The sequence below is a fragment of the Seriola lalandi genome, unplaced genomic scaffold (assembly GCF_002814215.2).
Source record: "Seriola lalandi dorsalis isolate HSWRI2012SDOR001 ecotype SW California unplaced genomic scaffold, Sedor1 jcf7180002054684, whole genome shotgun sequence".
NCBI classification, from domain to species: domain Eukaryota; kingdom Metazoa; phylum Chordata; class Actinopteri; order Carangiformes; family Carangidae; genus Seriola; species Seriola lalandi.
In genome coordinates, this window is record NW_019525237.1 from 1,111,105 (window position 1) to 1,138,815 (window position 27,711).

The 27,711-nt window shown below is 42.4% G+C and overlaps 1 protein-coding gene across 3 annotated transcripts in view; it reads left to right on the forward strand.

Annotated features, from left to right (window-relative positions):
- col4a6 (collagen, type IV, alpha 6) overlaps positions 1–27,711 on the forward strand; it is a 111,545-nt gene that overhangs the window by 72,961 nt on the left and 10,873 nt on the right. The window contains exons 5-30 of one of the 3 annotated variants that reach the window (XM_087178336.1): positions 10,003–10,137; positions 10,316–10,360; positions 10,509–10,628; positions 10,728–10,790; positions 11,347–11,382; positions 11,571–11,633; positions 12,172–12,207; positions 12,348–12,389; positions 15,364–15,453; positions 17,009–17,062; positions 17,255–17,317; positions 17,500–17,544; positions 17,957–18,010; positions 18,584–18,653; positions 18,764–18,865; positions 18,985–19,149; positions 20,134–20,172; positions 21,288–21,380; positions 21,611–21,768; positions 21,850–22,032; positions 22,156–22,339; positions 23,983–24,027; positions 25,960–26,031; positions 26,478–26,585; positions 26,752–26,970; positions 27,087–27,245. In XM_087178336.1, coding sequence (XP_087034462.1) covers positions 10,003–10,137; positions 10,316–10,360; positions 10,509–10,628; positions 10,728–10,790; positions 11,347–11,382; positions 11,571–11,633; positions 12,172–12,207; positions 12,348–12,389; positions 15,364–15,453; positions 17,009–17,062; positions 17,255–17,317; positions 17,500–17,544; positions 17,957–18,010; positions 18,584–18,653; positions 18,764–18,865; positions 18,985–19,149; positions 20,134–20,172; positions 21,288–21,380; positions 21,611–21,768; positions 21,850–22,032; positions 22,156–22,339; positions 23,983–24,027; positions 25,960–26,031; positions 26,478–26,585; positions 26,752–26,970; positions 27,087–27,245 — 2,443 coding nt within the window. The remainder of the gene's footprint in view (positions 1–10,002; positions 10,138–10,315; positions 10,361–10,508; positions 10,629–10,727; positions 10,791–11,346; positions 11,383–11,570; positions 11,634–12,171; positions 12,208–12,347; positions 12,390–15,363; positions 15,454–17,008; positions 17,063–17,254; positions 17,318–17,499; positions 17,545–17,956; positions 18,011–18,583; positions 18,654–18,763; positions 18,866–18,984; positions 19,150–20,133; positions 20,173–21,287; positions 21,381–21,610; positions 21,769–21,849; positions 22,033–22,155; positions 22,340–23,982; positions 24,028–25,959; positions 26,032–26,477; positions 26,586–26,751; positions 26,971–27,086; positions 27,246–27,711) is intronic. The other 2 variants (XM_087178337.1, XM_023422692.2) reach the window with 2 other exon arrangements.

Below are 27,711 nucleotides of genomic sequence, written 5' to 3' on the forward strand. Positions count from 1 at the left end.
ACACACACACACACACACACACACACACACACACACACACACACACACACACACGTTCTCTCTCCTGGGCCCCTGTATGGTATTTTATCAGGCTCTCCCTCCTTTTGAGGCCACCAGTCTAAAAATGGTGGTGGGCTTTGTTTAGGCTTCATCTTCACACACACACACACACACACACACACACACACACACACACACACACACGTACATACATATAAAATGGCGGTAGAGCAGCCATCTTGCCTCCCTAGTCCAAAATGGCTCAAAAAAAAAAGAAAAGTCCCCTGAAATAATGTCAGGATGCAATTTAGCTTTGAACTTTGTCTCTCACACACACACACACACACACACACACACACCTGACACTCATAGCTGGCTCTGGCTCAGCCCCTCACCCAACACAAAGTCTAGGAAAGGTTAAAGGTCACAGCCAACACAAAAGCCAGGGTAGACCAGAAGGTCAGGGGCAGCAGGATCACAGGCTCAGACATAGACAGGGCCAAGTGTGTGTGTGTTTGTGTGTGTGTGTGTGTGTGTGTTTGTGTGTGTGTTACACTCTTCTGTCTGTCTCTCGTTTCTCATCGTTCTCAGGTTCATTGATTTGATCTCAGGTGTTTGAGGTGAAACTACAACAAACAGAGCGTAGAGGAAACTCATAATAACGACCTGTTCTCTCACACACACACACACACACACACACACACACACACACACACACATAAATATATAGCTATATCTACCTGACACTGTTTGCCCTCTCATTTTTGAGTGGGAAAGTGAAGTCCACTGTATGATCATCAGAGACCTGTTGCTGCATCATCAGTTTGCAGTGCGCTCTACTGCCCTCACATGGCTCCTGCAGGTACCACATGTACCACACGAGGGTTCCTCAGCAGACAGTGTGACGTAAGACTGTGTGCACGTCCATCCCTGTGTTTCATTTAGATGCGTTTAGTTCAGCTTCTGTTGAACGATGCCACTGCCTGGGCACAAATAAGCAGATTTCACGTTGTATCAATGGAAAAAAAAACCAAAACATCTGTAGTTCATTGATTTGTGTCAGTCTGGTCAGTTTATGCAGCAGGTGGAGCGATGAAGAAACATTATTCTTTATCAGAATCATTGTATATGATCAGTAACTCTTGGAACATTTACATAATTAATCATAATCTCACTGAAATCTTACATTGTTCAACACCAAGATGTTCGTTCTGAACCTGAGCTTTTATTATGAAGTGCAATAAAATGTGGTTTAACTGTTCACAGGTGCCGTTTTACTACTAAACTTTATATGCTAGGACGATTTACATAAAGATTTGAATTATTAGTACAAAACTATTTAAAAAAACATTTTAAGGTGGAGTTGAGGTATTTTACTTTGAAATGTGGCAGAATCGTATCGTCTTATCCACACAGCTAAAACAAAAATGGAGGAATAAATTTAGAAAATAAAAGTAGATGAAGAATGAAATGAAATGGAAAAATGCTACAGGGAATGTCTCGCCAGTTTCCACACTGTGCTGTGTCTTCTGCACAGAGCAGGAATTACACACCTTGTTTAACACACACACACACACACACACACACACACACTTATACACACACTCATACAAAGGGCAAACACGTGCAGGAATGTACAAAACTGCTTATTACTGATTTTATAGGCTCTTGTGATTTGATGTGATGATGACGGCACAGTTATTTATGACATTTCCACACACACACACACACACACACACACACACACAGTTAACACAAACTATCATTTATTGCATTTTTTCTTTTCAGCACAGTTGCCCTGCCCTGCTTGTTACTGAAGCTTAAACTCAGTGAGATGCAGTGAAACATGTAGATGCTCATCGCCTCTAAACAGGACCAAAATACTTCAGGATGTGTATGTGTGTGGTATGTCTTAAATCTTGCAGCCTGTCCAAACACAATTAAACTGAAGGAAGATGTCACTTGTGCTGCTTTTGATCTGGACCGTATTGTCAGTGGCCTCGGCTGCAGGTTGGGTGGGCGTCAGATGGTATCTGGAGGGAGTGAAAGTGCGAAGGATGGGAAAAAAAAACTTTGCTATCTGCTGCATTGTCTATCTCTGGACTCTTGTTTTGAAGGAGATGAGTAGAGGAGGATCCCACGCTGCTGATGCAGACACTCACACTGATACAAAAAATATGCACATTAGCAGAGTGTTAACAGACTCTGCAGGAATCTCAATCCCCTACCTAACTAAACACAGCTGGATGGAGCTCGTCTTCACACACATTTTCCCTTTTCTTTTGTCATGCAGCGCGGGATAACGTGACCACATCGTTCTTACCTCTTATAAACAAAGAGAGGTGAATCTGAAGGAGAAACAGGAGGTCCATACCTCCAAACCACATATTTTTACACCCCTGACTGATCAAATCGGAAACAAGTACTTGTTGCTTTTGTTTGTCACATTCTTGGCGGTCTCTGTTGTCAACAGACCTCAGTGCTGTGTGTAAACACGGGTTTGACCCAGATGGGATTTTGACGACTGATATCTTTGTGGGTTAAGTTTGATCAGCAGTCGGGATTTTATTCTGATGGTCGCGGGTTTAACATTTAAATATTCTAACATTTAGTATCAATCCAATCCCATTGACTGACGTTGGAGCAGGGTGGGTTTCGCCCTACAGGCAATTTAGAGCCACTAATTAACTGCATGTTTTAGGATTTTGTATTGGACAGGTTCGAACCCAGGACCTTCTTGTTGTGCAACCAACAATTAAGAAAATATCTTCTGAGACTCCTGTAGGAGCATGACAGAGCGATGAAACCCCAGACTAGTTTAAAAAAGACACTCACTGTAATGTGTGTTCTGTTTAGACGCACAATAATTGCTTATAAAGTCGGTGGAAAGATGCAAGTGGACACATATGAACTCTCTGCAATGTGAATTGAGGAAAAGACTTGCACCTTCTCCTTCTGCAGATGTTTAACAGCACACAACAGAAGACTTGGCGCCACCAGCTGTTTATCTTGATGAACCAACATATAAACAAAGCAACAATAGAAGGAAACACTCATTCATTTGCGTTATCTTTTAACGTTTTTTTTTTTTTGGGTGGATTTCGTTCAAAAGTTCCACTAAATTTGGACGGAAACTAATTCATGAGAATTATTAGGTAACGTTAGCTTTGCTTGCGTCCTGAACGCACCCTTAAAGGGTGTGAGGTTACCTGCAATTTAACAAATCAGAAAACACTAATAATTTAGCAATAACAATAATAATAATAAGACCCAGAGGTACTAATGAAAATGTAACTAAATAAAAGTGCAAAAGATTACCTTTTATGGCCTTTTTTTTTTTTAAAGATATGTTTTTTGGGCTTTTGCGCCATTATTGGACAGGATAGTGGAGAGAGACAGGAAATGAGGAGGCAGAGAGAGGGGGAATGACATGCAGTAAAGGCCGTCCGATGCGGGACTCGAACCGGGGCCAACTGCAGCGAGGACTGTAGCCTCTACACATGGGGCGCCTGCTTAGACCACTACGCCACACGACGCCCCTTATGGCCTTTTTTAACTCGTAGCTTTGTAGCTGTCTTCATATCTTTACCACTCAACATCATATTGTTCGTTGTGATGTTCATGATATAATCTTTTCGGCGCATGTGGGACGCTTCTTTCACCGCTCTCTATCTCTTAACTCCCCTGCTGCTCCCGCTCTTTTTTTTAGATGTTATTCTTTAACTGATGCCATGACTCGACCTTGGTGATTCCTTCCCAAAACAAGCTGTATCAAGGTAAAAAAAAAACAAAAAACTGAAACTTTGAAGCTTGAAATCAAGATGGTATCTCAAGCACGGGGTGTAACTGATAAGTCCGGTTCCCTCAACAGAGGACTATTCTTCTTAGCTACAGTTGTATTAGTCACAGCGTCACCCAACGGACAAAGAATTTTCTTTAACAGGATTTTACTACAACCCGTAATTAATTTTTGAGCCAACATCTTTATCTGCATTACCTGAACAGTCACATCTGCACATTACGCGCCATACGCGCCAATTACGTCTGTTGTTTGCCCTCAGACTGTCGTCACCTCAGGCTAATTTTTAAAGTGGACACATCGTTTTAGTCCCAATTACACCAGGACTGTGGAGTAAAAATCCTCCTCTGTATTATGTTTATGGCTTTCCTAACAGGTCATCTTGAGTATCGTTTGGTTCTGGTTGGTATTTTCGTCTCGCTTCTCAAGGCTCCTAATATCAAGCATTCAAATAAGAAAAAGACAGACTTTAAAGTATTATAGCTTCAATTTGACCTCTATCTTCCGCCGGGTCTGACAGCTGAGAAAACAACACAACTTTATGACATCATCACCGTGGGACAGCGGGACCCACTGACCGCTAATGGGGTTTTTATTGGAGGGGAAAGCACCTGGATGAAAAGAGAGAACAGGTTGTTTGTTTAATGGCGGCCATCACCACAAACAGATGAGTCAGAGGTGCAGAGGAGGGGTGGGAATCGTTCAGAGGGAGCATGCAGGCAGGCAAAACATACAGTCTGTGGAGGGGAGAGAGAGAGAGAGAGAGAGAGAGAGAGAGAGAGAGAGAGAGAAAAGAAGAAAAGACAGTGCTGCTGGGATACCCAGCTGTGAATGTAGTGATTGTCTCTCTTTAGATTGATTTGCCTTTAATGGTAGTTTGACCAACTCCAGAAAAGCAGCACTTGTGTCACAGTTAGTGCTGCAACTACAGATTATTTTCATTATCTCCAAATGTATATATGAGGCTTATTTTCTTGATTTTAATTGCGAAAAACTTTTAACTTCCCCCCCCCCAAGAGCCGAAGGTGATATGTATGGAAGTATGGAGCATTAGCATGTTTTTAGAGTTGCAAACCTTAAATACTAAAATCCAAAGTGCTTATAGACCATAATGGGATTAAAAAACATGCAAGAGTTGAAGGGTTAGTGCCTTCCTCTAAATGCCGAGCCACCCAGGAAATGAAGGGTGACTCTGAAAGTGTTTTCAGTGTTTAGACAGGGTCGAGTCCGGGAATTACAATAATCTGATAGAAGTTAAAACAAAATGAGAAACCTTGAACTCAGCTCTTTTTTCTTGTGTGTTAAATGAAGTGAACATCAGAAAAAAGTAAAGACAAAGGTCATCATGATCTTACACAATAATCTCACAGAAACAAGCTGATTTTTCATCCATTTGTCTTTTATTACTTCTGCCAAGGAGGTTATGTTTTCACCCGCCCGTTTGTTGGTTTGTTGGTTTGTCAGCAGGATTATGCAAAAAGTACTGAACCGATTTGCAGCAAACGTGACAGAGGGATCGGGCGCAGGACAGGGAAGAACCCGATCCAGTTAAAGGGACAGATCCTAGATTTTACCACTTTCATTAACATTGCAAGTTAGGACATTTTTCTACATTTTCGGTCAATTTCTCAGGAGATAATGTTTGGATCTTGATGTAAAAAAAATCAAACATGTTAATGGTGTTGAGATCTATGTGTTTGTGCAATTTGGTGCAGATCTGGTGGAGGAAAATGGTTGGTAGGGCTCGGTAGAGGTATGCGCTCTACTGAGTGCCATTCAAGTTTACAAAGGAAAGGAGAAAAAAAAAAGACTCAAAATGAAATACAGGTGGGAGCATGTCTGTAGCACTGAGGATGTGTTCTTAGTTTTACGTTATTCTCTTTACATTCCAAGTATCTAAGAGGACGTGTGTTCTTTTCATAGATAGTATCCAAGAAAATGTGTTTTCTTAGATACCATCCAAGTATCTAAGAGAACCTATGTCCCATCTTAGATCCCCATATAGGTGATAGTGAAGCTCCCTTTTCTCTTTTCTCTGTGTGTCCGCCCTGTTTTTGGTATCATCACTCAGCCCGAGCAGGACAAACATGTCTGAGATAAACAAAAGTGTTTGGGTTCGCCGTCTGATCACTGGAGGAAGAAAAGTCGACACAACCTAAACATTCCCATCTAGAGAGGATATCCCTCTCTCTCTCTGTCTCTCTCTCTCTCTCTCTCTCTCTTGTCTGTGCATGTGTAGACGGGCTGTGGGAGCTGCTATCATTTCGCGGAGTGTTCTCAGCTGTTTCATCTTTTACAGCATCAAAAGTTCCGTTCACCTCTTGTAGCCAGTCGATCGGCCTTTTTGTTGAGGGATGTTTGAGGTTCTGCCGATTCATGTGGGTGTTTGCATGCGGCTCAAACTGTAATTGGGTTATCAGACTGCCCCGCTGATTAAACTTGCACCCAGAGACCAAACATTTGCCAACCCCTCCCTCCACTTTGCTCCCATCACTGTCCCCCAGTGAGCATGCGGTGTGACAGCTCAAATCTTCCCCCTAGCACGCCCAGCCCTAAGAACAATACGTCCCGATAAACCCTCGGAGAGCCTGAGGGTGTGTTGCGCGTCCGTGCTTGTGCGCGCGTTCACTCACGAACAACGCACAGCACGCCGGTTTTTCACACGCATGGCGGCTAGAATCTGTCTGTCCAAGCACTCTCCTCTATCAGGAAGTGAGGTAGGCCCGATGGGAGCAGTAAGTCCAGAGAGCTTAGTGGCCCAGAATAGGATCCATTGTGTCCTTTGTGCTGGAGGGGATTTGGGCCTACAAACTGACCAGTCTGCTGGAAGGTGATGAGGATGGAAGGTCTGGAAGAGCCGGGCGGAGACCCGCTGGGCTGGCATGAAAACAGACGGGGATGCCAACTGGCAAGGGTGTGACAGTGTTGAGACACTGGCATGGGGGATAGACTGATCACTGATAAAATTTGTCTCCATGTGTATGAAAAGCAAAGTACATTATTTATAAATTGCGTGCCAACTATAGATGTTGACGATGTAGCTAGTTTTAGAGCATTTAGAAACTTGCGAGCTGCGGTGAATAAATGGATTTCCACTTATCAGGTCATGGTGATGCTATTGTTGTGCAATGCAACAGTTAGCCGTTAGCTTTAGCAACATTATAAGAGCATGTCAGGGCTGTGCATCTGTCAGGATGTTTTTGAGGTCTTCCGCTCCCTAGCGGTAGAAAATAATTAACACAGCCTTAAAGGAATTGTTCAACATTTTGGGAAAGAGGCTAATTTGTTAGAAGTCTAAAACCCCTCTCATGCCTGCATGATACACATGAAGCAACCCCTAAATTGTGATTTAATAGTGCTCTTTTTTTTTTTAGTCTTTAATTGCTTGTTCTGCTGAGTTTTGTTCCCTTTCATCCTTTCCCTTTTATCTCTCCCTCTGTGATCTTCTGCAGACTGCATTTTTGATTCCATGCCATGTTAGGGAATAAACATGGGAAGGTTTAAACCCCCGGAAACTCACCTCACTTCCTCCTTCACACGCTCAAAGACGCTGACTTCCAGCTGACCATCAAAGAGATTCGATTTTACTCGCCACGTTTATTACCTTTGTTCAAGTAGGAAAAGTCCCCTGTTTAACAATGCTTCCACTGGTTGGCTATGGTTACCAAACCATCATTTCACCTCGCACTTTTTACATAACACCAGACAGACAGGGAACCCAGTCGAGTCTTTGAAAGTGACCTGTGTGACCTGAAAATAGATACTAGAAAGACATGGGAGCCTTTTGAGGAGATGACCCCACGACCTTTGAAGTATGTCTTCTTCTGGAGGTGTTGCATAAACACAGTAAGACCTGAGCAGGCTGCAGGATGACTGTTTAGCTATCTGTAGGTGACTGGTAATGTGTGCTGTGATTATTGCTGGGACGACAGCAGGTTAGAGGTGGATGGAAGGAAGTGGGAGGCAGACATAAGACTCAAGAAAGTGGAGGAAGAGCAACGAGTGGAGGTGTGCAGTCAAAGTAACGCTGTGATGGAGGATGAGATGGATGGAAGGCGAGGCGTGAGAGAAAGTGGCTCCCTGTGGGACCCCTTGCATATTTTCCCTGGGCGAAACCAGGTGTGAGCTGCGAGGCAGACAGCTCCGGCAGGCTGCCTTTACCTGGCGCAGCCCTGTCATTACTGTTACCTGGCTGCCCCCGAGGCCACGTGGGCTGGAAGAGGAGCTGCTGCAGAACTCAACAGGACACACAGCGTGGTCAAGGCTAATCCAGGATCATTGTCACTTTAAAAGCCAAGGGCAGTAAATGAACAGGAACTCAGTGACATCACTGCAGTCAGAAATATGAACTTCAGTTCACCTGTACTTGCTGAACTCCCTGATCCGTGGATGTAAAGCAGCTCCCTTTTTTGGGCAACTTCATGTCAAGTCAAGCTTATTTATGCATCACAAAATTACAAGTTTATCCCTGAGTGCTTTACAGTCTGTGTTATAATTCTTGATTGAGTGCCATGTTTTTATGTTGATGTTTAAGAGACCCTCGGATAAATCATTACGTTTAAGGTTAATATGAACCAAGCAGCAATGTTTCCTTACCGTGAAGGATAAAACATGAAATTTAGACACTTGCAAGAAGGCGTTTAAGAGTCAGCGTCGTGTACTTTTGCATGAATTTATCTAAATGGTCCGGATGCTGTAAACTCCGGCGGTCTGGTAGTCGCTGCAGGCTAAAACAAACGCTAAAGCTTGTTTATAACTGGTGTTTGACCTTCCTCATGATGTGAGATTTGTTATTTCAGAGTTCGACAGTATCTCCTTTAGTTAAATGGTTTTGTGTCTGCAGGCAGGGCGGTTATATATTAATGGGACCAGGTGTGGGGGGGAGAAAATTACCTTCCTTTTTGTTACTTGTGCATGTGTGAATGGACCTAACAGAGGGGTGTGTAAACCTTTACTTTGTGTATAATGAAGGGTGTGTGCATATACTGTATGTGTGTGTCATTGACTTTAATGTATAGTCTTTTAGGGACTTCACCACTTTCATACTCCTTGAACCTTGTGATTTAAGTGTGTAGCTAAATTTGTTGTGTCAGTACATCTTCAGGAATATCCAGTCACACACGTGCATGCATGCAAGCGTTTACATGCATCTCTGCTCTTTAAATATGTCTGTAAATGTCTCGTAAGTGTTAAATATACATCTGCAACACTGGTTTACACTCCTGGTTGACTTTATTGAGGGGGGGGGCATCATTCTTGGAGCGTTTCATATCAGAGTTTGGTAATATTCAAATTTGATATGACAAGTATTTTCCCTAAAGACAAAATACCTGTTGCATGTATTTGCATGTTAATGAAGCAAGACGATGTCGAGGCCTTGAATCTGAGTCGCTGAAAACAGGTAAATAAAAAGAAGTAGATTTCAGATAAGCTTGTCGGAGCTCTGAAATCAAATCCTCTGACTTTCCTTTGACCCAAACTAAGACATCTGTCCCCCTCTCCGCCCTCTCCTCCCTCCCTCCATCCGTCTGCTCTCTCTCCTTACCCTGTTATCCTGCCTTAAAGATGAGCTAATGGCAGGTTGTCAGTAGTTGAAGCTACTGTGTGTGTGTGTGTGTGTGTGTGTGTGTGTGTGTGTGTGTGTGTGTGTGTGTGTGTGTGTGTGTGTTCGTCTTAACAAACCCAGCCTCTTCAGTGAAGGATTCCTCTGAACATCCATCCAGCTCTAAATCAGCACAAACCACCTGTTGATGCTGGTTCTTTGTTTTTCTACTGCCCTCAGGTGGTGGACATTGGGTAGTGCAGTCTGTCACCTGCAGCACAGGCACGTTCATAGAGAAAATAAAGGTTTTATAATAAATTTTAGGCTCTAGTTGACAAAAAAAGCATAAATTTAGGTCCATTTATTTGTACTGGAGCTTTCAGTTTTTTCACAGCAGTTGGGGGTTGTTCAAATTCACATTTTTCTGAACAATTAAAGGTTTCCACGTCTTCACGCTTAGAAAAATGGAAATAACATTTCCATCTCCATCACAACTGGAGAAACTCCTGCTGAGGAAATGGAGGACGGTCGGGGGATTAGATGATTTGTGTTTAATTAAATGTTTTTCTGATCATTTTGTTGTGTGATTTCAGCATCATTGAAGCCTCATTTGTCCTCATGCTAACAAACTGAGGTTGTTTGCTCCTCTCTCTTCTCTCAGGGTCGTCCTGGGCCTCTCGGTGAAGTTGGACAGAGCGGACCGGAGGGGCCCCGTGGCAGCGTGGGGCCTTCAGGGCCTAAAGGAGAGAAGGGCCACGTCGGACTGAAAGGACCATCTGGCCCCAAAGGAGACAAAGTGGGTGCTGTAGATCTTATTGGACAGTGAAGCAATAATATGGCAAGATAAAAAATAAAGTTTCATCCCAACAGACACAAACTTGTCTGCAGCAGCTAAGCAGTGACATGTTTTCTCCACCAGGTGTTGCTGTTTAACCTGATCATATATGAACATAATTGATTATTTACTTATGCAGGGACCGATGGGAGTTCCCGGGTTCCAGGGAACTGATGGCGTACCTGTAAGTAAACCAGATGTGCAGCTACACACAATATGCATTCTTACAGATGTGTCTCAGATAAATTCAGATTATCAATTCTGAAAAAGAAATCCCCCCGGTGCTGCGATCAGTGCTTAAAGGGTCCGACCTCCTCCCCCTCTCTCTGTAGGGTCACCCTGGTGCTGAGGGCGGCAGAGGATCACCAGGACTGGACGGTTGTAACGGGACCAGAGGTGAGCCGGGAGACCCTGGATACGGGACAGGAGCGCCTGGATACCCTGGAACTGCTGTGAGGATAAACTTGTATTATATCTTTATTTAAGATGTTTGAATCCCGTTACTTAGAGAATATAGAGTTTATTACTGATGGCGTCCTTTCCTTCAACAGGGGCCTAGTGGGCCAAAGGGTCAGAAAGGAGAGCCTCGATACATCTCGGATAACGGCATCACGGTAAAGGCTCACATTCATATTCATTTTTTCCACTCAGTTCACTTGTATCTGGTTCCTCTGACTCTTCCTTCCTCCCTTATTTTATTAACTCTTCATATGTTTGTAAAGGTGGAGTAGAAGTAAAACAACAGAAAAATGAAATAGCATAAGTAAGAAAATGTACTCAGTTAGTAGTAGCACCACTACGTGGACCTTGATAATACTTCAAGGATTTCAAGACCCTAATACAGTTTGAATAATCGGCACCAAATTTGGTAAATAACATATTTAGATGAGCACAAAAAAGTATTGCATTTTATATTTCTCATTATTATTTTTCACATTCAAAAAATAATTTAAGTTAAAATTTGTTGTGCAACTGCAACCAAACTAATGCACATATCAGCTCTGAGCCAGCCAGTTCAATCTTCTGGCCAGTAGGTGGTGCTACAGTACAATGGACATAGTGGCCACAGTAAAATTTAACTTGAATGTCACCAGTGTAGAAAGGGTTTAGAGGTTAAGAGGTGTTTATTGATTAATCTGTTTTTCTTTTTTTTTCTTTTTCCTCATTTAGAGTTATCCAGGTGTACAGGGACCGGACGGTGCACCTGTAAGATTTTTAAACTTTTTTCTGCTCTATATGCAACAATATTCTGATGAACTCTCTTTAATAACCGTGCTCTGTAAAATACTGTGCTTTATATGCAAAATATGTAAGTACAGATGGAAAGTTAGATCAGGGTAAAATATATTTGTTTGGACAATTTGTGTTCTGACCCGGTTGTTTAATCTCTGCAGGGTATCAGAGGTCCTGATGGTCCGTCTGGTTTTCCTGGTCCGAGAGGGCCTGAGGGATACACTGTATGTAAACTCGTTCATCTCCCTGCATCTTAATATGACACGCAGCTACATGTTTATTTTAATTTTCTGATACAAAATTTCAAGTAAATGAGTAAAAAATGCCACAAAAAGCTGTTTAATAAACCACTTAATCATTATTAATGTTAATTAATTAATTTAGGTTTTAATTGATTTTTTGTTACCATCAATTTCTATAAAAAATTATTTTTTAAAAACTCAAAATATCAGACATAACTATCTAATTTAATAATCCTTTTATTGCTGATTTAAGATAAACACAAAGCTTGTGCTACAAAGCAAATAATATTCTATTATAAAGTAAAACTATTATTTTACTCCTACATCTTTTGTTTTTGGGTAATTTATTAATTTTTTTATTTTAAGTCATCACAATAAATAGCAGTCACTAATCTGTTTGTACATCTAAGAATATTTTGTTTTATTGTGTTTTTTTTTAATTTATTATTATTTCTGAATTTTTTATTTTTGTGCTAATTTTATCTGTGAAACTGAGTCGGACTCTGTCGTCTGTCTTTAGGGCCCGCCTGGTCCTCCCGGTCCCCCAGGGCTGATGGTAAGTGAAATAATAGAATATAATGATTCATTATATTCTATTATAGGGCAAATAAACAGTGGCTGTGCAGGAGCGTTCGCCTCAGTTTTACCATTTTGGAGTCTTTGTTCTTGTCTCGTGTTAACGCATGTTGTTTTCAGGGGAGCCGCAGTGACGGATATCAAGGAGAAAAAGGAGACAAGGTATGAACTGTTAGCTGAGGAGCTCATGTAGACTTTTTTGTCTGTCGAGATTAATTCACACACACGTACAGTATAAGGCCTGTTGATGCTGGTAATGAGTTTATCCGGTAGGAAAATAACATCTACAAGTCCTTTGTTTACTGTTACAGTTTCTTTTATATAATGAACATATATATTATTGTGAGGACAGGAAAATAACTTGCATAAAATGATCTGGACACAGTCATTATAAGACCAACCAAAGGCGTTTGAACAAAAACAAAACAGATTCTTTATGGTCTTTTTCATCTCAGGTGCTAGCTTGACATGGATTCAAATACCAGAGAGCGAGCGTGAAACCCACAATGCTAAACTTCAAAAATAACATTTGGGCCGTGCAGTCAGGATGCCTTAGCCTAGCTTAGCACAAAGGCAGGAAGCAGGAAGTCTTGCTCCATGAAGAAAAAACCCACAACAAAAACTGTGTTTTTCCTGTTTTCAATACATAGCATGAAATTTATGGGTTGCATTGTTAAAAAGATGCTTTTTAGCTTGTTGTTTAGCCTGTTATCAAGCTAGCTAATTTTACCTCCTTGTAGTCTTTGTGCTAGGCTAACAAGTTCCAGATGTACCGCTGCACTGGATGCTCAAAAGATAAAGTCTCTCCGTCACCAAATCTTTAAGAGACTCTGGATTAACTTTATTGTGTTTTTGGAGTAAAATGTTGTGGATTTTTCGCTCAGCTACAGATTAGCTACAGATTAGCTGCAGTTTAGCGCGTCATAACAGCAGGTTTAAAGTGCTCTAGCTGGGTCCTCGGTGTGTGTATGACTGTGTATGTGCCTTTATGTGTGCATGCACGCCTGCTTGAATGTGTTGGGTGGAGATACGGTAACACTGTGCATGTTGACATTTTTTTGGTGGTGGCTTGACGATCTACACTTCTTCCGTCCAACACACATTAATTTACCCTACATCCCTCCATCCTCCTCCATCCTCCTCCTCCTCTCTCCATCCCCAGATTGACACAACTACTGAACTGTTTGTTACATCTGTTTCCTGTATGATAAAAAGATCACATGAACCTCTAATTGATTCAGTCTGGTTTGTTCTTTCAGATGATCCGTACCGCCACTGAGACAAGTCACAAATGCACCGATTCTGATTGAATCCTGTTCAAATCCAAATTCAGACTCTTAAAGGACTGATTGTTCCACTATTTCCCATTCAGACTGATATAAATTTGTAGTTCTCGGCTTTAAAGATTTCTTCAAATATTGTTTGTTAGTTGTCCAGTGGCGTCACGCACTTATTTCTCTTTTTGTTGGATGACAGTTCAGAGATTTTACAGGATGAAGTTTAATTTCCAAATTAAAAAAAAAACTGAAATCAAGTGAAATTCACCAAATTTAGCATTTTAATGGCACTAGATATAAAAAAAAAAAAAATTTGATCAAATCAAGAAAATAAATCTACTTTTATTAAAACTTTATGAAAATTTCTGAGCTGTCACGCCAGAGGACGATCTGTGGACTGTAACTGGTTGCTGGAATCACTCGCTCCTACTTCCTGCGTTGCACTATTCTCCCCCCTCCCCTCCCCCCCTCCCCTTATTCACATTTGGGCATCTGGTGGTGAACTCTGGGATCTGTAGTTCGTTTTTTTTTTTTGCCTGCTCCTTGTACTCCTCACCTCCCATCCACTCACCAAACCAACCCACCCATCTCATTTGAACAATCGCACACGGGTACTAACAGTCATCTTCATCCTCACACACTGCATGCACGTTGTGCTCGACACCGAACCCTCACACACTGAGCTCAGGCAGAGTCAGGGTCGAACTGAGCATGGGAACAGCTGGATTGACTGTTAGCCTGTTGAAATACTTTTTTATTTAGGATCCAATTAAAAATGTGCAGCATTAATTTTACTTTTTTAGCTCAGGGAAAAATGGGGGCTCGAAAGTAGTCCTCACCTTTTTTTTCTTCTTCTCTCTCTGTTGCTCTTTCTCTTTCTGTTTATCTCCCGTTATATTTTTCATCTCTGGATTCATTCACTGATCTTTTCTCATTATTGATTTTATTTTTAATCTTCTGTTTCTTGTCTTATTTTGAATTTTGAGAAAGCTCTTTGGCGAATAGAAAATAACTGAACTCAAAGTCCCATAATGAGGCTTCTTTTCCAGAGCTTTCAACAGCATCTGATGGTGTTTATCGGTGGAGGGTGTTGGCCCAGTTCTCCATTCACTATTACTGACAGTAAAAGCCATGATATGTGGTTGAAAGCTCCAGAAAAAACAATTAAGTTGACTTTAGTTAAGATTTTTTTGTCAGACTTTTTTGTTTCTATCTATCTATCCATCTATCTATCTATCCACATGGCCAAAAGTATGTGGACACATTTGGCGGTTGTTCATGTTTTGGACAGAAACCCGGCCCACATGCTTGTTTTTTTTCTGGCCTATTATACACCCAGTTCCTCGGCCCAAATCTGGCCCATATGCGGCATGATTGTCAGATGCTACTTCGACATCTGGACCAATTCTGGCGCACACAGAAAATCTTCCGGCTGTCAGTCAATACCGGAGGATAACAGCGGGACTCAGCCCAGATGTGGAAGTACATGGGCCAGACTCGGGCCGAGGACCCAGTGCTTATGTTGGGCCAGAAGTTTCATTGTGCGGCCTGGGTAGTGTCACATAACGATTTACCCGGTTATTTACCTTACTTAGTTATGGACTGAGATGCTCAACAATCGTGTGTCCGCATACTTTTGGCCATGTAGTTTATTTCTCTCTCTCAGCTCTTTGCTAATTATTTCTTTTCGATCCATATACATTTTCTTCATCTTTTGCTGCTCTTTTGTCATTTCCTCCTCCTTCTCCTCCTTACTTCCCATTCTGCCCTCCTTCCTCTCCCTGTTTCTCCTCCTCCACCTCCTCCCCCTGCCCTCTCCTGATTGGCTAACGGTGTGTTGTATGTATTTCGGACTTCAGGGCGACGTGGGTCTTCCCGGACCCAGTGGTACTCCCGGCGACGGGTCGCTAAGAAGCGAACAAACTCTCACTATCTACAAAGGAGATAAGGTAACACAGCAAGAGAGGGTAGGAGCTGAGGTTGTAGCGCTTCCACACACACACACACACACACACGGATGCGGTGGGGTTAAATTATAAAAAGGGTAAAAAGGTCAGTAACACAGGAGGAAGCAGGACGGCGCAGACTAAAGGTTAAAAGAGGAAGAGGAGCAGTGATTGCTGCAAACTTTACAGTCACGGAGGGGAGGACGTGCTGGCTTAGGTATCTGAGGAGTTGGAGGAGGAGGAGGAGGAAGCTTGAGGAGTGATGGAGGAGAGGTTGGTCCTGACTCTCAAAACCAGAAGGGGAGAATCAGTCCATTAGATAGTCCATTAAATGTTCAGTAATCCTAGGTAAGTTTGTAACTGAACCAAAACTGTAACCAAAAACTTTATACTAACGACAAAGCCTCTCATCATCACCCTGAAAACTCTCTCACTCCCCTCCTCACCCTGCGACTACGACCTCCTCAGTTTCTTCATGCACAGCCATCCTCCAGCCAACAGTCCCTCCCGTCTTCCCTTAAATGCCCCCAAAACTCTGCCGCTGTCTCCGATACCCCACCCCCCCCCCCTCCTCGTTCCGCCTCCACCAACCGGCCCGCCGTTGCCGTTTAAACAGCTCTCTCTTCCTTGGTTACGGCATCCAGGGCGACGTGGGCTTGCCCGGTGACCCCGGCCAGCCAATGATCAATGGCGTTGTGGAGTTTGTGGGTTTTCCCAAAGGAGACAAAGGAATGCAGGTTTGTTGGAAAACACAGCTCTTCTCACGTAGTCGACGTTTCTAATGTCAAGCAGAGCGGCCGACGTCAGCCATGTGTCCCTGAACTGCCCACAGAGTTTCTCTTTGTTATAAAGTCATAATAAAAAGTAAGTGAAATGTACTTTGTACTTGTGTCTGCCAAGGTCACTGTCTCCTGTATGGCAAATTAAGTGTTGACCTACTGTATATGTTCTTGTGGTTTCTTAAGGATCATATTGATGGTTTTACAAGTTTTCATCCATCAACTGCAAAAGGTTTCTACTTGCTATTAGTACTAACTATTTTTAAAGGATGCCAGTGACTTCCCACCTTTCAAGCAGCCATTGTTTTCAACTTTTTTGACTGTATTTGGAATTTAACTTGCAGAGAAACTGTTTAGTTTTTAATTTGTCTTTATTTGTAAAACTTAATGTGTTATCTTTTTTTTTTACATTTTTAGCAGGAAATATTTTTGATAAATTCAGGTGGAGGACGATTTAATGTCCAAGATTCGAGCATTTCTTTTTGAATTCAAGAAGAAACTGATTGAAACTTTGATTACATCCATGATGATTGATCAAACTTTGGATGCCAAAGCATCCTTGAATATACTCACTTAAAATAATTAATTCCTATATCAATGGGCCAGTTTTCATTGTTCTCTCATCTTTCTTTTAAGTGAGCTTGTGCATGCAAAGGTAAGTTTTAATATCAAGAACATGTAAATAAAGCAAGAACACTGTCAAACCAAGAAATGATACTGTCATATAGCTCATAATTTAATATTTGCACATCTTTTTTCTCTCTGTGTCTCTGTCTCAGGGAGAACCCGGACCAAAGGGAATCAGAGGATTCTCCGGCAACCCTGGCCGACCTGTAAGTATTTTTGTCCTTTTTCTTTCTGCAAATATTAATTTTCATTGTCATTTCCGTACAAGCAATTAGAAATATGAATATAATATCAAAGGTAAAAAAAAAGATTCAGAAACCAAGTTGAAACAGCTGAGAGATCAAGTTGGTAAAATCTGGCTTAAGAAACACTGAACAATTTCTTTCACTTAATTCCAGGGACCTTTCGGTTATCGTGGTGAATATGGAGAAAAGGGCATTCCTGGATACCCCGGGGCAAGAGTAAGAGCTAATGGTTGACTGTATTACAGTAATTTCATACTTCAGAGAAGAAGAAGAAAGACGGAAGAAGTGGAAATGTGCTTTTTTGTTGTATGAATCCTCCTCTAACCCCTAAACCTGTCTCTGATTGGTCCTTTTCTTCTTCTTCTGTGGTGGATGTCGTCTGTGATTCCACCGAACAGGGTCCTCCAGGTTTTAACGGCCCCCCTGGTGCTACAGGACAACAGGTAGGCTTTGTAGTACTGCCACTACAAGTGTTCAGACACTAATGTCAATATCACAATGTAAAAGTCCTGCATTTAATATTTAACGTAACCAGAAGTATCAATACATTCAAGTATAAGCAGCATTTATTGTAATATATAGTATTATTTTATACTTTTACACAGATTAACCAAAGGTAATACTTCATGTCATCTGAATTCATATAAAAAATACTCCAAAAATACCCAAGTTAAGTACAATTACAATAAAATTGTACCTTGGTACAGTAATTAGCTGATGTACTGTACATTGTTACTTTCCTCTGATGTCCTGATATAGGAAATAATGGATTGCACTGTAGTCATGACAACCTCAGTCATTTGTACATTAAATTCAAACTAAATGTGTGGGGGTTTTTTTTTTTTCCTGACACAGGGATACAGCGGTAACCCAGGTTTCCCCGGGCAACCAGGATACATAGGACCGAAGGTAAACGGAGAGTGTTTGCTTGTGTTTTGAATACAATATTTACTATGTAACTGTATTTGCAGTTGGTATACAAGAAATCAACCTTATCAGCTGTTTTATGCTTAGAGCAAATGTTATAGTACTTGTAATACATTGACTTATATCACAATATCACGGCTTATTAAACTTAACAAAGACGCAGTTAAATGTTTTTCTAAATTAAATTTTTAGTTTGTTTGCTGTCCCTCGAGCTGTTTCACCTTCTTCTCAATTTCCTTCTCAACATGCTCAAAAACAGACTCAAAATCATCTTGGAATTAGTCTGTAGCATCAATGTGAGGTTTTCTTGCAATACCAGCGTTTGACCAGCAGATGGTGCCAGAGTTTCTTCTTCTTCTTCTTCTGTTTTTTCCTCAGGGAAGCTGATGTAGAAAGTTTCACTTAACTGTTGGGATATTTAGAGGGATAATGACTTAATACTGTGTTTATATGTGGTGCAAATAAATTTAAAGGAAGTAGTATGAAGTGGGGGAAAATGCTTATTAATTTTTTTATTTATAACATGTTTGTTTTTTTTGATGTGTTTTCTATTAGGGAGACCAGGGAGAACCCGGACTGCCAGGACCTCCCGCTTACTCTAATGGGTTGAGCACCTCTGTTCAAGGTAATACACCGATTTATTGGTGATCTCATAAACTAATTAGATTTGACTGTGACCTATCTTTTAATGTGTTTGTTTCCTGTGTTAACCGTCTTCTCTGTGATTGGCTGCAGGACTCCCGGGTGATCCAGGTCTCGGCGGCTTGCCCGGTTCCCCAGGTGACCAGGGAGCGCCAGGGTTCCCAGGAGCACCGGGCCCACCAGGACAACAGTTGGGCAAGTTACTTGAACATTATCATCAATTACACTCATCGGTTAACCGCACAGATTGATTTACTGTTACATTTAGAATATTAATTCAACGCATCTGTCAATCATCAATCATCAATCATCAGATCCCACATATGGAAGTCGTCCAGGCACCCCAGGTTTCCCCGGGACCCCAGGCCCAAAGGGAGAGAAGGGTAACCAGGGCATACCAGGCTACGGCACTGAAGGAATCCCAGGCTCCCCAGGACTCCCCGGACCCGTCGGGCTTCCTGGACTTCCGGGCCCCTCTAGTATGTTCACGCAGAATCGACTAATGAAAGCTCTCTGGTCCCTCACAGGCGGTCATGATAAGGACTGACGTGGCTTATTTGAGAGATGGGAACTGAAGCGTTTTGATAGCAATTAATAAAAGTTATAACGACAGTATTATTTTAAACTTTTAAACTCTTTCTCCTTTAGATGTGTTTTGTTGTTTAAGTTGTCTTCCATTTTAGTTGTATGAAGGAGTTTATCATTATTTCGGTCACACTTTATTTTATGGTAGAATTTTCTTCTAATGAGCAACGAATGATCGGTAAGAAAGTGAAACGATGTTAGATAAATTACAAAATATATACGCCTGATATAATATGGCATTACATCTGTTTAATTACAGCTGTCTAATGAAGCGATCATAGGTCCTTGATGGAAGTATTCGATGTGATGTATTACAGCATCATTTGTAGAACAGCATCTTAACTGTAGCATATTTTGGATCTGATATGACATTGCATTTTATTTCTCATTAGACTATGATCCTGTAAAATGGCGGCTAATAGTAGATATTAGGGTTTCCTATTAGGTTTCTAATTAGGGTATAGTTTGGTGTAATGGTGTCTAAGTATTGTTTACTTGGGATCTAATAGGTAATTATTGGCGGAGTAATTTAGGTGTAGCCTAAAGTGTGTAACTATGCTTGTTTACTGTCTAAGAAACAAAATAGTATGAATAGTTTTGTCTAATTTGATACAAAGTACGGCTTGTTATTAGCTTAGTGTAAAATAAGTGCGACCATCATTTTTATAGATAAAATTATGCAACAATAATCAACTTCAAGATGGCGATACAGCATCATTCTGGCACTGAGCTGCGGTTGGCATCACTTACTTTGCAATAGGAAAATGGGTGTTGTAATGTTGCAGCCGTAGAGGACAGGTCATCGGTAAGACTACAAGACAAGGTAGGAGCAGACTTAAAAAACATAACGGTTGACTGACTTTATACTGTCCTCCAAGGGTCGACCGATCCCTGCGTCATCTATCCACCGTACCCAGGTCAGTCAAATACGGGTATAGGCAGCCATAACGCTATGACCGCCGTGACTTATGTTCAGGCTGCCAAAGCGAAACTCAGAACAACAACTTTCAAGCAGGCAGTGCCTGACTGCCACCGTGCTTTGTTTTTCCCACGCTGTACTCTGTGCAGGGTGCTGTGGTAAGTACAGCTGAGGAGAGCGCAGGCTCTTCGCTGGCTTCAGACTTGGATGGGAGGGTCTCTCTGCTCCAAGCTGCTTCTCTCAATCTTTGGCCACAAAGTGTCGCCCGCTCTCAACAAGGATTCACTGATTTTACATGGACGTTAATGCTTGGCAGAGTTTGCAACAGGGATTTGTTTTGGTTTTTATTGTATTTTTTCTTTCTTTTTAAATTTGGTTGGCACAAACACATAAAAAAAAAAAAAAGGAATAGAAAGAATGGAGACACAAACTGAAAGAAAGTAACATTAACAACGATAATAACTACGATAATTATCACGCTAACGCTTTCTTTCAGTTTGTTGGGAACATTTAAGATATTTCATCTCATCACATTAATTAATTGGCTGAAACAAACAAACCTCTTACACGTGTTTGGTTGAGAACCTCCAGGCTGATGATACTTCCTCTTCCTCTGTGTGTGTGTGTAGGTGCCAAACTGCAACAAGGCTATGCATGCTGCTTGTGGCAAGTAGCTCTTAGCCATTATAGTCCATGTAAAATCACTGAATTCATGCTAAATACAATGCTGTTTTATATTTTACTATGATATAAACCTTTTATTGCTCTGTCATCTTGCAGCAGCAGCAGCTCAAATCTTCATGACCAAACAGAGCAAACTAACCCTGATTTCACACTGTGACACCAAGCTGCGCTTCCAATCTGCTGGTTTCAGTCATTCCTGTTTTTATTATATGAACATTTAGGTGAGAGTGAAAAAAGTAAGTTCTAAGACAGGAAATCCATCTGGTTCACATCTTACATCGATCAGCTGGAGATGAAACAGTGTGAAATCTGAAAATCACAGAATTGATACGTGGTTTGAAGCCGCTTTGTGACTAATTTACCAATAATTGATCTAACTTAATGTGTGTGTGTTTGTGTGTGTGTGTGTTTGTGTTTGTGTACTTGCAGTTACCCCCGGTGTCCCCACCAGCTACCCTGGACCGCCTGGGACGCCTGGCCCAAGAGGACCGCCAGGGAACACAGGATACAAAGGCTTCAGAGGTACACACACACACACACACACACACACACACACACACACACCATCACATTTCCATCACAGACATTGACGTACTACATTTTTTTATTTACATTTTGTACATTTTCCAGTTTAAAATTGCTTCGACTGTCCTGCAAAAACGGCTCCATGATCATCTCCATTAATATCTTTCTTTTCTACGTCTTCTTTCCTTTCCCTCCTTCTGCCGTCTTTGTTGTCCTGTTTCCTCCAGGGGATCCTGGCGACTGTGCCTGCCTGGGAGGCGGCTCCTCGGCGTTGCCCGGCCTACCCGGAGCCCCCGGAACCAACGGCAGCCCCGGCTTCCCTGGACGTAAGGGTGAGCCTGGTGATACCGGTTCACCCGGCTTTAATGGCGTCCAAGGACCTCCTGTGAGTAAGATATTGACTCTGTTGTTTCCCCAGTGTCAGAGGGGGGGTTGTGAAGTAATGCACGTCTCTGTCCTCGTCCAGGGTCGAAGCGGTGAAACGGGTTTCTTTGGCCGTAAGGGAGAGAAGGGGGCACCTTACTACCCCAACCAGGGTTTGGGGGTGAAAGGAGAGCTCGGAGCTACCGGGCCCAGAGGACCTACAGGTGAAACTGGAAAACCCGGCAGAGACGGACTGCCTGGCTTCCCTGGAGCCCCCGGGCCCCCAGTGAGTACTAAGAGGATTCATATTAATCTGAAGGACTTGAGCAAGTTCTTAAGAGAACGAATGAGGATAAGGATTTTAATACTTCCTTTTCTTTCCTTTCCTTTCCCTTCCTCACCTCTCCAGGGTGACGCTGGCTACGGCACAGTTGGAGAGAAAGGTTTCCCAGGGTTCCCGGGGTCTAAGGGTCGTCCCGGCGGCGCTGGCGAGCCCGGCATTGGCTACGTCGGAACCCCAGGCTTTCGCGGAGAGCCTGGAGAGCCCGGTATTTCTGGGTTGCCAGGGCAACCAGGTTTACCTGGACCGAGAGGTAAGTGATGACAGGGAGGAATGACAGACGCGGAAGAAGGGAGAGGAAGTGTTTGGTGTTGGTGTGCGTTTTGTGTTGAGTGTCGGAGTGGGTGTGTGTGTGTGTGTGTGTGTGTGTGTGTGTGTGTGTGTGCGTGCGTATGCATGGATGTCATGCCGTATTCCTCCCGCAGGGTGAAACCCTGACCATACATCCATCTCATCACCCATCACTGCCCATCCTCCATGTACTGTAGTTACCATAGCAACCTCATCCTAACACCCTAAACCATTAGAAGACACTTCTAGGGGACAGACAGTTCCTGGTTCATCTGCCTTGCTGAAGCAGTCCAGCTCTCCAGGACCTGAAGCGACAACGTGGCTCTTGTTAGATTTTCTCTGCCACAGCAGCTTCCTGCCCTTCATGCCTCAGCTGCAGCAGCACACTGTTAACTACATGATTAATGGTCTCCATTAATGTGCTTATACACCTCTTCTGCAGCCAATAATCTATAATCCATAAACTGCTTTGTTAGTCGACTGACTGACGCACAATGATGAGATTTTAATGCTGATTGTGCAACAGCTACTGTGCTTGTTTAGTCTCAGAGGAGGTGAGAAGATTTCATCTGGAAACGTCAGGCGAAATTATGATTCACGGTTCGCGGTGGCAAGGTTTGGTTTGGTGTTTTTTTTTTAGATCGCCACACTTCTTCATATCAGTCCTACTGATGCCTGAGCACATCCTCTCAGGCACTGGTCACTATTACCAAGAAACACCCTTCAAAATAAGACACTGCGATCCCCTGTTATGGGTAATGGCATCAATGTGGCCATAATCAAAAACAGATTTTACCCTCTTGATTGTTTATTTAAAGCAGCGGTTCCCTGAATTTACGGACTGAATTATAGTGGAAATAAATGATTCCCCTTTTTGTCGGGGACTTTGAGAACCACTGATTTAAAGGATTTCTAGAGATCTGAAGATGTAAACAGATTTTCAGTGACACAATAATGGACATGATGATATAAAATACAATAAAACATCTGGATCCATCTAAAGTCAAGTTTATAAACCACGCACGAATCAAACGTTCTTCCTCCCTGAGACTAAATGACACAAAGTCTTCAGCAGCAGCTGGCCACTCATCTTCAGTGTGACTGTGTGCTCTCATACCGTGATGCTAATGCTAAACAACTGATTCATTTTGCTTTTAATATGAAGGTTATTGTCGCTCACGGGAGCTGAGAGAGAGAGAGAGAGAGGGAGCACGAGGACAGAGTCCGTTTGGTAAACTCTGGAAACATTTGAAGTCGCTCCTCCTCTCTCTCTCTCCCTCTCTCTCTCTCTCTCTCTCCTGTTGAGGGGAATAATCTGTCTTTAAGCACTTTTACATTGAAGCATTTTAATATGCCTTTGCCTTAACTGAATGAGCCTTGAATAATTGAATGGAACTGATTGCTGATTTGCTGATATCTGTTTGATGAAAAACAATTTAATTGCTTTATTGGCGCATGCAAATGACCCTGACTGGCTTTGTATGCTGCCATCTTCTCTCTCTCTCTCCCTCTCTCTCTCTCTCTCTGTCTCTGTCTCTCTCTCTCTCTCTTCTTTATCCATCCCTCCTTCTCTCTGACCTTCCTTGTGCATGTGTATCTATCCAGGTGAAAACAGCTGTGGAGGGGTTAATGACGTCGGAGAGGGAACGGGTGGGTAACTAACTTTTTCATCCACCAGCCAGAGTAAAGAGCCTGGGACAGAATCTGTAGCTTGAGTTTCAGGCAGCCCAGCCACTGGTGGATCCGTAAACTATCCCCTGAGTAGAGCCGATCGCTTACAGAAGCAGTGGAGAGGAAAGACTTACTCATGAGTCACATGCTGGGTAGAGCGGGGAGTGACTTAAAGAGACACCGTTAGATGGAAACGAACAGGGTTTGACCACATCTTTGCAGTTTATCGCTGCAGACTTCCCCAGAAATGTGTTCACAATGTAAATGGGCTGCTATGTTCTATATGTGACTATAATGATGCAATGGCCATTTGAAGATGCACAGTTAAAATATTGTTTCTTCCAATAATAATAATAATAATAATAATTTTAAGCATATATTTTTTTCTTTAAGTTGTTATTTCAGAACATAAAGGTCTAAATGTTGAAGTGTCCTTAAAATAAAATTCTAGTGGATAAATATTGTATCTTTAATTATTTTTTATCACTTTTTTATTTTGTTGGCCTCAAGGGAATCCCTTAGCTGTATTCTGATTGGTCAATTTGTAACTGTATTCTGATTGGTTAATAGGTTTGTTTCTCTATCCTGATTCATCGATTTGTAACTTAATTCTAATTGGTCAATTTGTAGCTGTATTCTCATTGGTTAATTGGTTTGTAGCTGTATTCTGATTGGTTGATTGACTGATTTGGCACAAAGGGGGATTTGAACTCAAGGAGGAACTGATTATATTTTGGTGGTCAAAGGTCGAAGGTCACACAAAACCGCTTTTACCCATAATTCAAGACTTCAGTCGATAGAATTTCACACAAATGATTAATATCCATGAAAGTAAAGGAGCCTCCAGATCTGTTTGCATTGTGAACACAAGGGGAGGGGTCAAGACTTTTGTTCCACTGTCACCTTCTGTTACTTAACGGTTTGATTGATCGCTTGAAAGCCATTAATCACAACCTTGGGGTCCTGTTCTGTAATAGCTTACAATTACCTCATCAGAGCAAGTACTTCTGGGAAATGTGGTCTTTTGCATTCTGAAACAGGCCGGCCCACTGTCAATCATTTGTTCATGGCGGAGCGGATGGAAGCCTCTCGCTCCCTGCGTCTCAGGGATTCCATTCGGGCGGAGTCAGTCGATGATTGACGGGCGAGTTTCAGGTTTTTAAAATCCGGATGTGTGGCGCTTCAGAGCAAACACCGCCTTCTCGAAACATGCAACACATTCCAGTCCAGTCCACTGGACACGCTCTCCTCTTCCTCCAATCAAAGCTGCTGAAACCTGGCGCATGTTTTCAAGCCCTGCCTCTGCTAAGTGCTTTTAACCAGTGAGGGAGGGAGGGAGGGAGGAGAGGGGGGGGGGCCAATGGAAATAATAAACCTGATCCCCAAACACAAAACCCCCCTCTGAATTTATAACTTTCTAATGTTTTAGCATCACCTTCTAATTTTTGAACTGCCCTTTTAATATGATGAATTTGCAACTAACGACATTCAACCCACAACACACAATAATTCTCATGATCAAACTCAGATTAACCTGAACAGAAAGCTTTTATTTTGATAAACGGTAGTGGCGTGAATGGAGGCGACCGACAATCAACAATTGCGAAAACACATTTACAAAATGTATTTCACTACAGAAGTTTTGTGTTGAATGTAGCAAACATGTAGCAGCCGTGGCGTTATCACTAGATATGTGCTAACACTACTTATTTATTATTATTTGTCTTTATTGTACTCATGTTTCAGAGATTTTTTTTTAAACATCTCATCTATTTAAAGTGCTTGAAAATTTAATTTGAGCCAGGTTTAGAAATATTTACATATAAGTGGTTAATGTTACAATTGTGTGTCGTTATATGTGTATTAAAGTGTATGAAGTGTGATTGCTAACCTGTGTATGACTGCTACCAGGCCAAGTGCTACCTTGCACCATACCTGGTGAGGATGGAGACCCCGGTTACCCCGGTTTACCTGGACGGCCAGGTAAAAATCAGCAGAGGTTTTGATAGTTTATACTTTAAATCTGATTTAAAACATTTCTTAAACATATTTTCTTACATCATATTTGGTTCTTTTTTGACTCAAATGCAACGTGTCAGCTTTCAGTTGTGTTGTCAGTGGTAGAAGTTGCCTTTGGGATATTACATCATAGCACATACACAAATATAATATAGTTAAAATGTTGAAAATGAATAAGAGAGTAGTTACTAATGGATTTATTTGTGTCAACGTTTGTTTTAACCATTGGAAACATATCGCAGCTGTTTACTGACACTGATTGATTGATTTTTTCTATGTGTCAGGCTTTTTATCGTTTGCTCAGGTCGTCACTTCTCAAAAATAAAACTTCCTGTGCATCAGATACTGTCATTACAGCAGAATGAAGGATACTTAATACAATTAAAGTCGTACCTGTGTGCACCTGTCAGGCCCTAAAGGTCAGCCAGGTTTTCCAGGAGATTCAGGACGTCCAGGGTTTGACGGTGCCAAAGGAGAGAGAGGAGACCCAGGTTCTGGAGGCCGACCTGGACCTCAAGGTAAACCTGTGTGTTTCTGTATTTGTTATCGAGAGTACAACCCGGGCCGAGGTTCCCTGCGATGGCTGTAGATCTGTTCTCAACCGTCCGTACATTACATACACTAAACCTGGCAGACATCTTATTCATCTCCTGCACCTGTTTCCTTCACCCTGTCTACCTGCAGGTTTCCCTGGACCCAGAGGGGATTCTGGAGCTCCCGGTATCCCAGGACAGGGCTTTGATGGAGGCAGGGGGAAGGATGGTCTTCCAGGGCGTCCTGGAGCCAAAGGCCAGCCCGGAGAGGTTCTGGGAGCCACACCTGGTGCTCCAGGACAGGACGGCTTACCAGGAATAACTGGAGACAAAGGCCAGCCAGGGACACCTGGAGGACCTGGCTCACCTGGTGGGTCTGAGACAGAGACACTCACGATGTTACATTCTTCAATCAGGTGTTTCTATCATTCTGTCCATCCTATTCCAGTTTATAAGAGTTTCTTTTTTCCTTCCTTCCTCTGTCAGGTTTTGACGGACGCTCCGGTGTCCCCGGACTAAAGGGAGAGCGCGGCGTTGACGGTCTTCCCGGTTTCCCCGGCCTTCCTGGACTTCCAGGTGAGCCGACCGGCGGCATTCCCGGTCGGCCCGGAGCTCCTGGCAGCAAGGGACTGAGCGGATCACCAGGTGAGGGAAAAGATTCATCACCTGTGTCCGTGACGTTTTACCACGTCTAAACAGACTGCTCTTTCATTTTGTAGGATTTTAGAAAGTTTAGACTCCCATGTTCCATATCTGAGAGATCGTGTGTTTGTCCACATAGAGTTATCCGTAGCTTTATTTATAATAGAAGAAGAAGAAATATAATTTAGTTCAGTGTCTTTCTCCACTCATCCCTTCACTTTTACCAGAGTTGGTTCATCCCTGTCTTTTTTCTTTGTATTTCTCTCCTTCTCATCCTGTTTTGTATTTCTCCTCGTCCTGTTTTTTCCTCCTCCTCCTTTCCTCCCCTCCTTTCAACACACCACCATCATCCCCTCCATCCATCCTCTCATCCCTCCATCCTTCTTGTTCTTGGTGTTGGGTCATTCGTTATAGGCTGCCAAGGTGAGACACTCTCTCCCACCATCCATCCATCCATCCATCACCCATC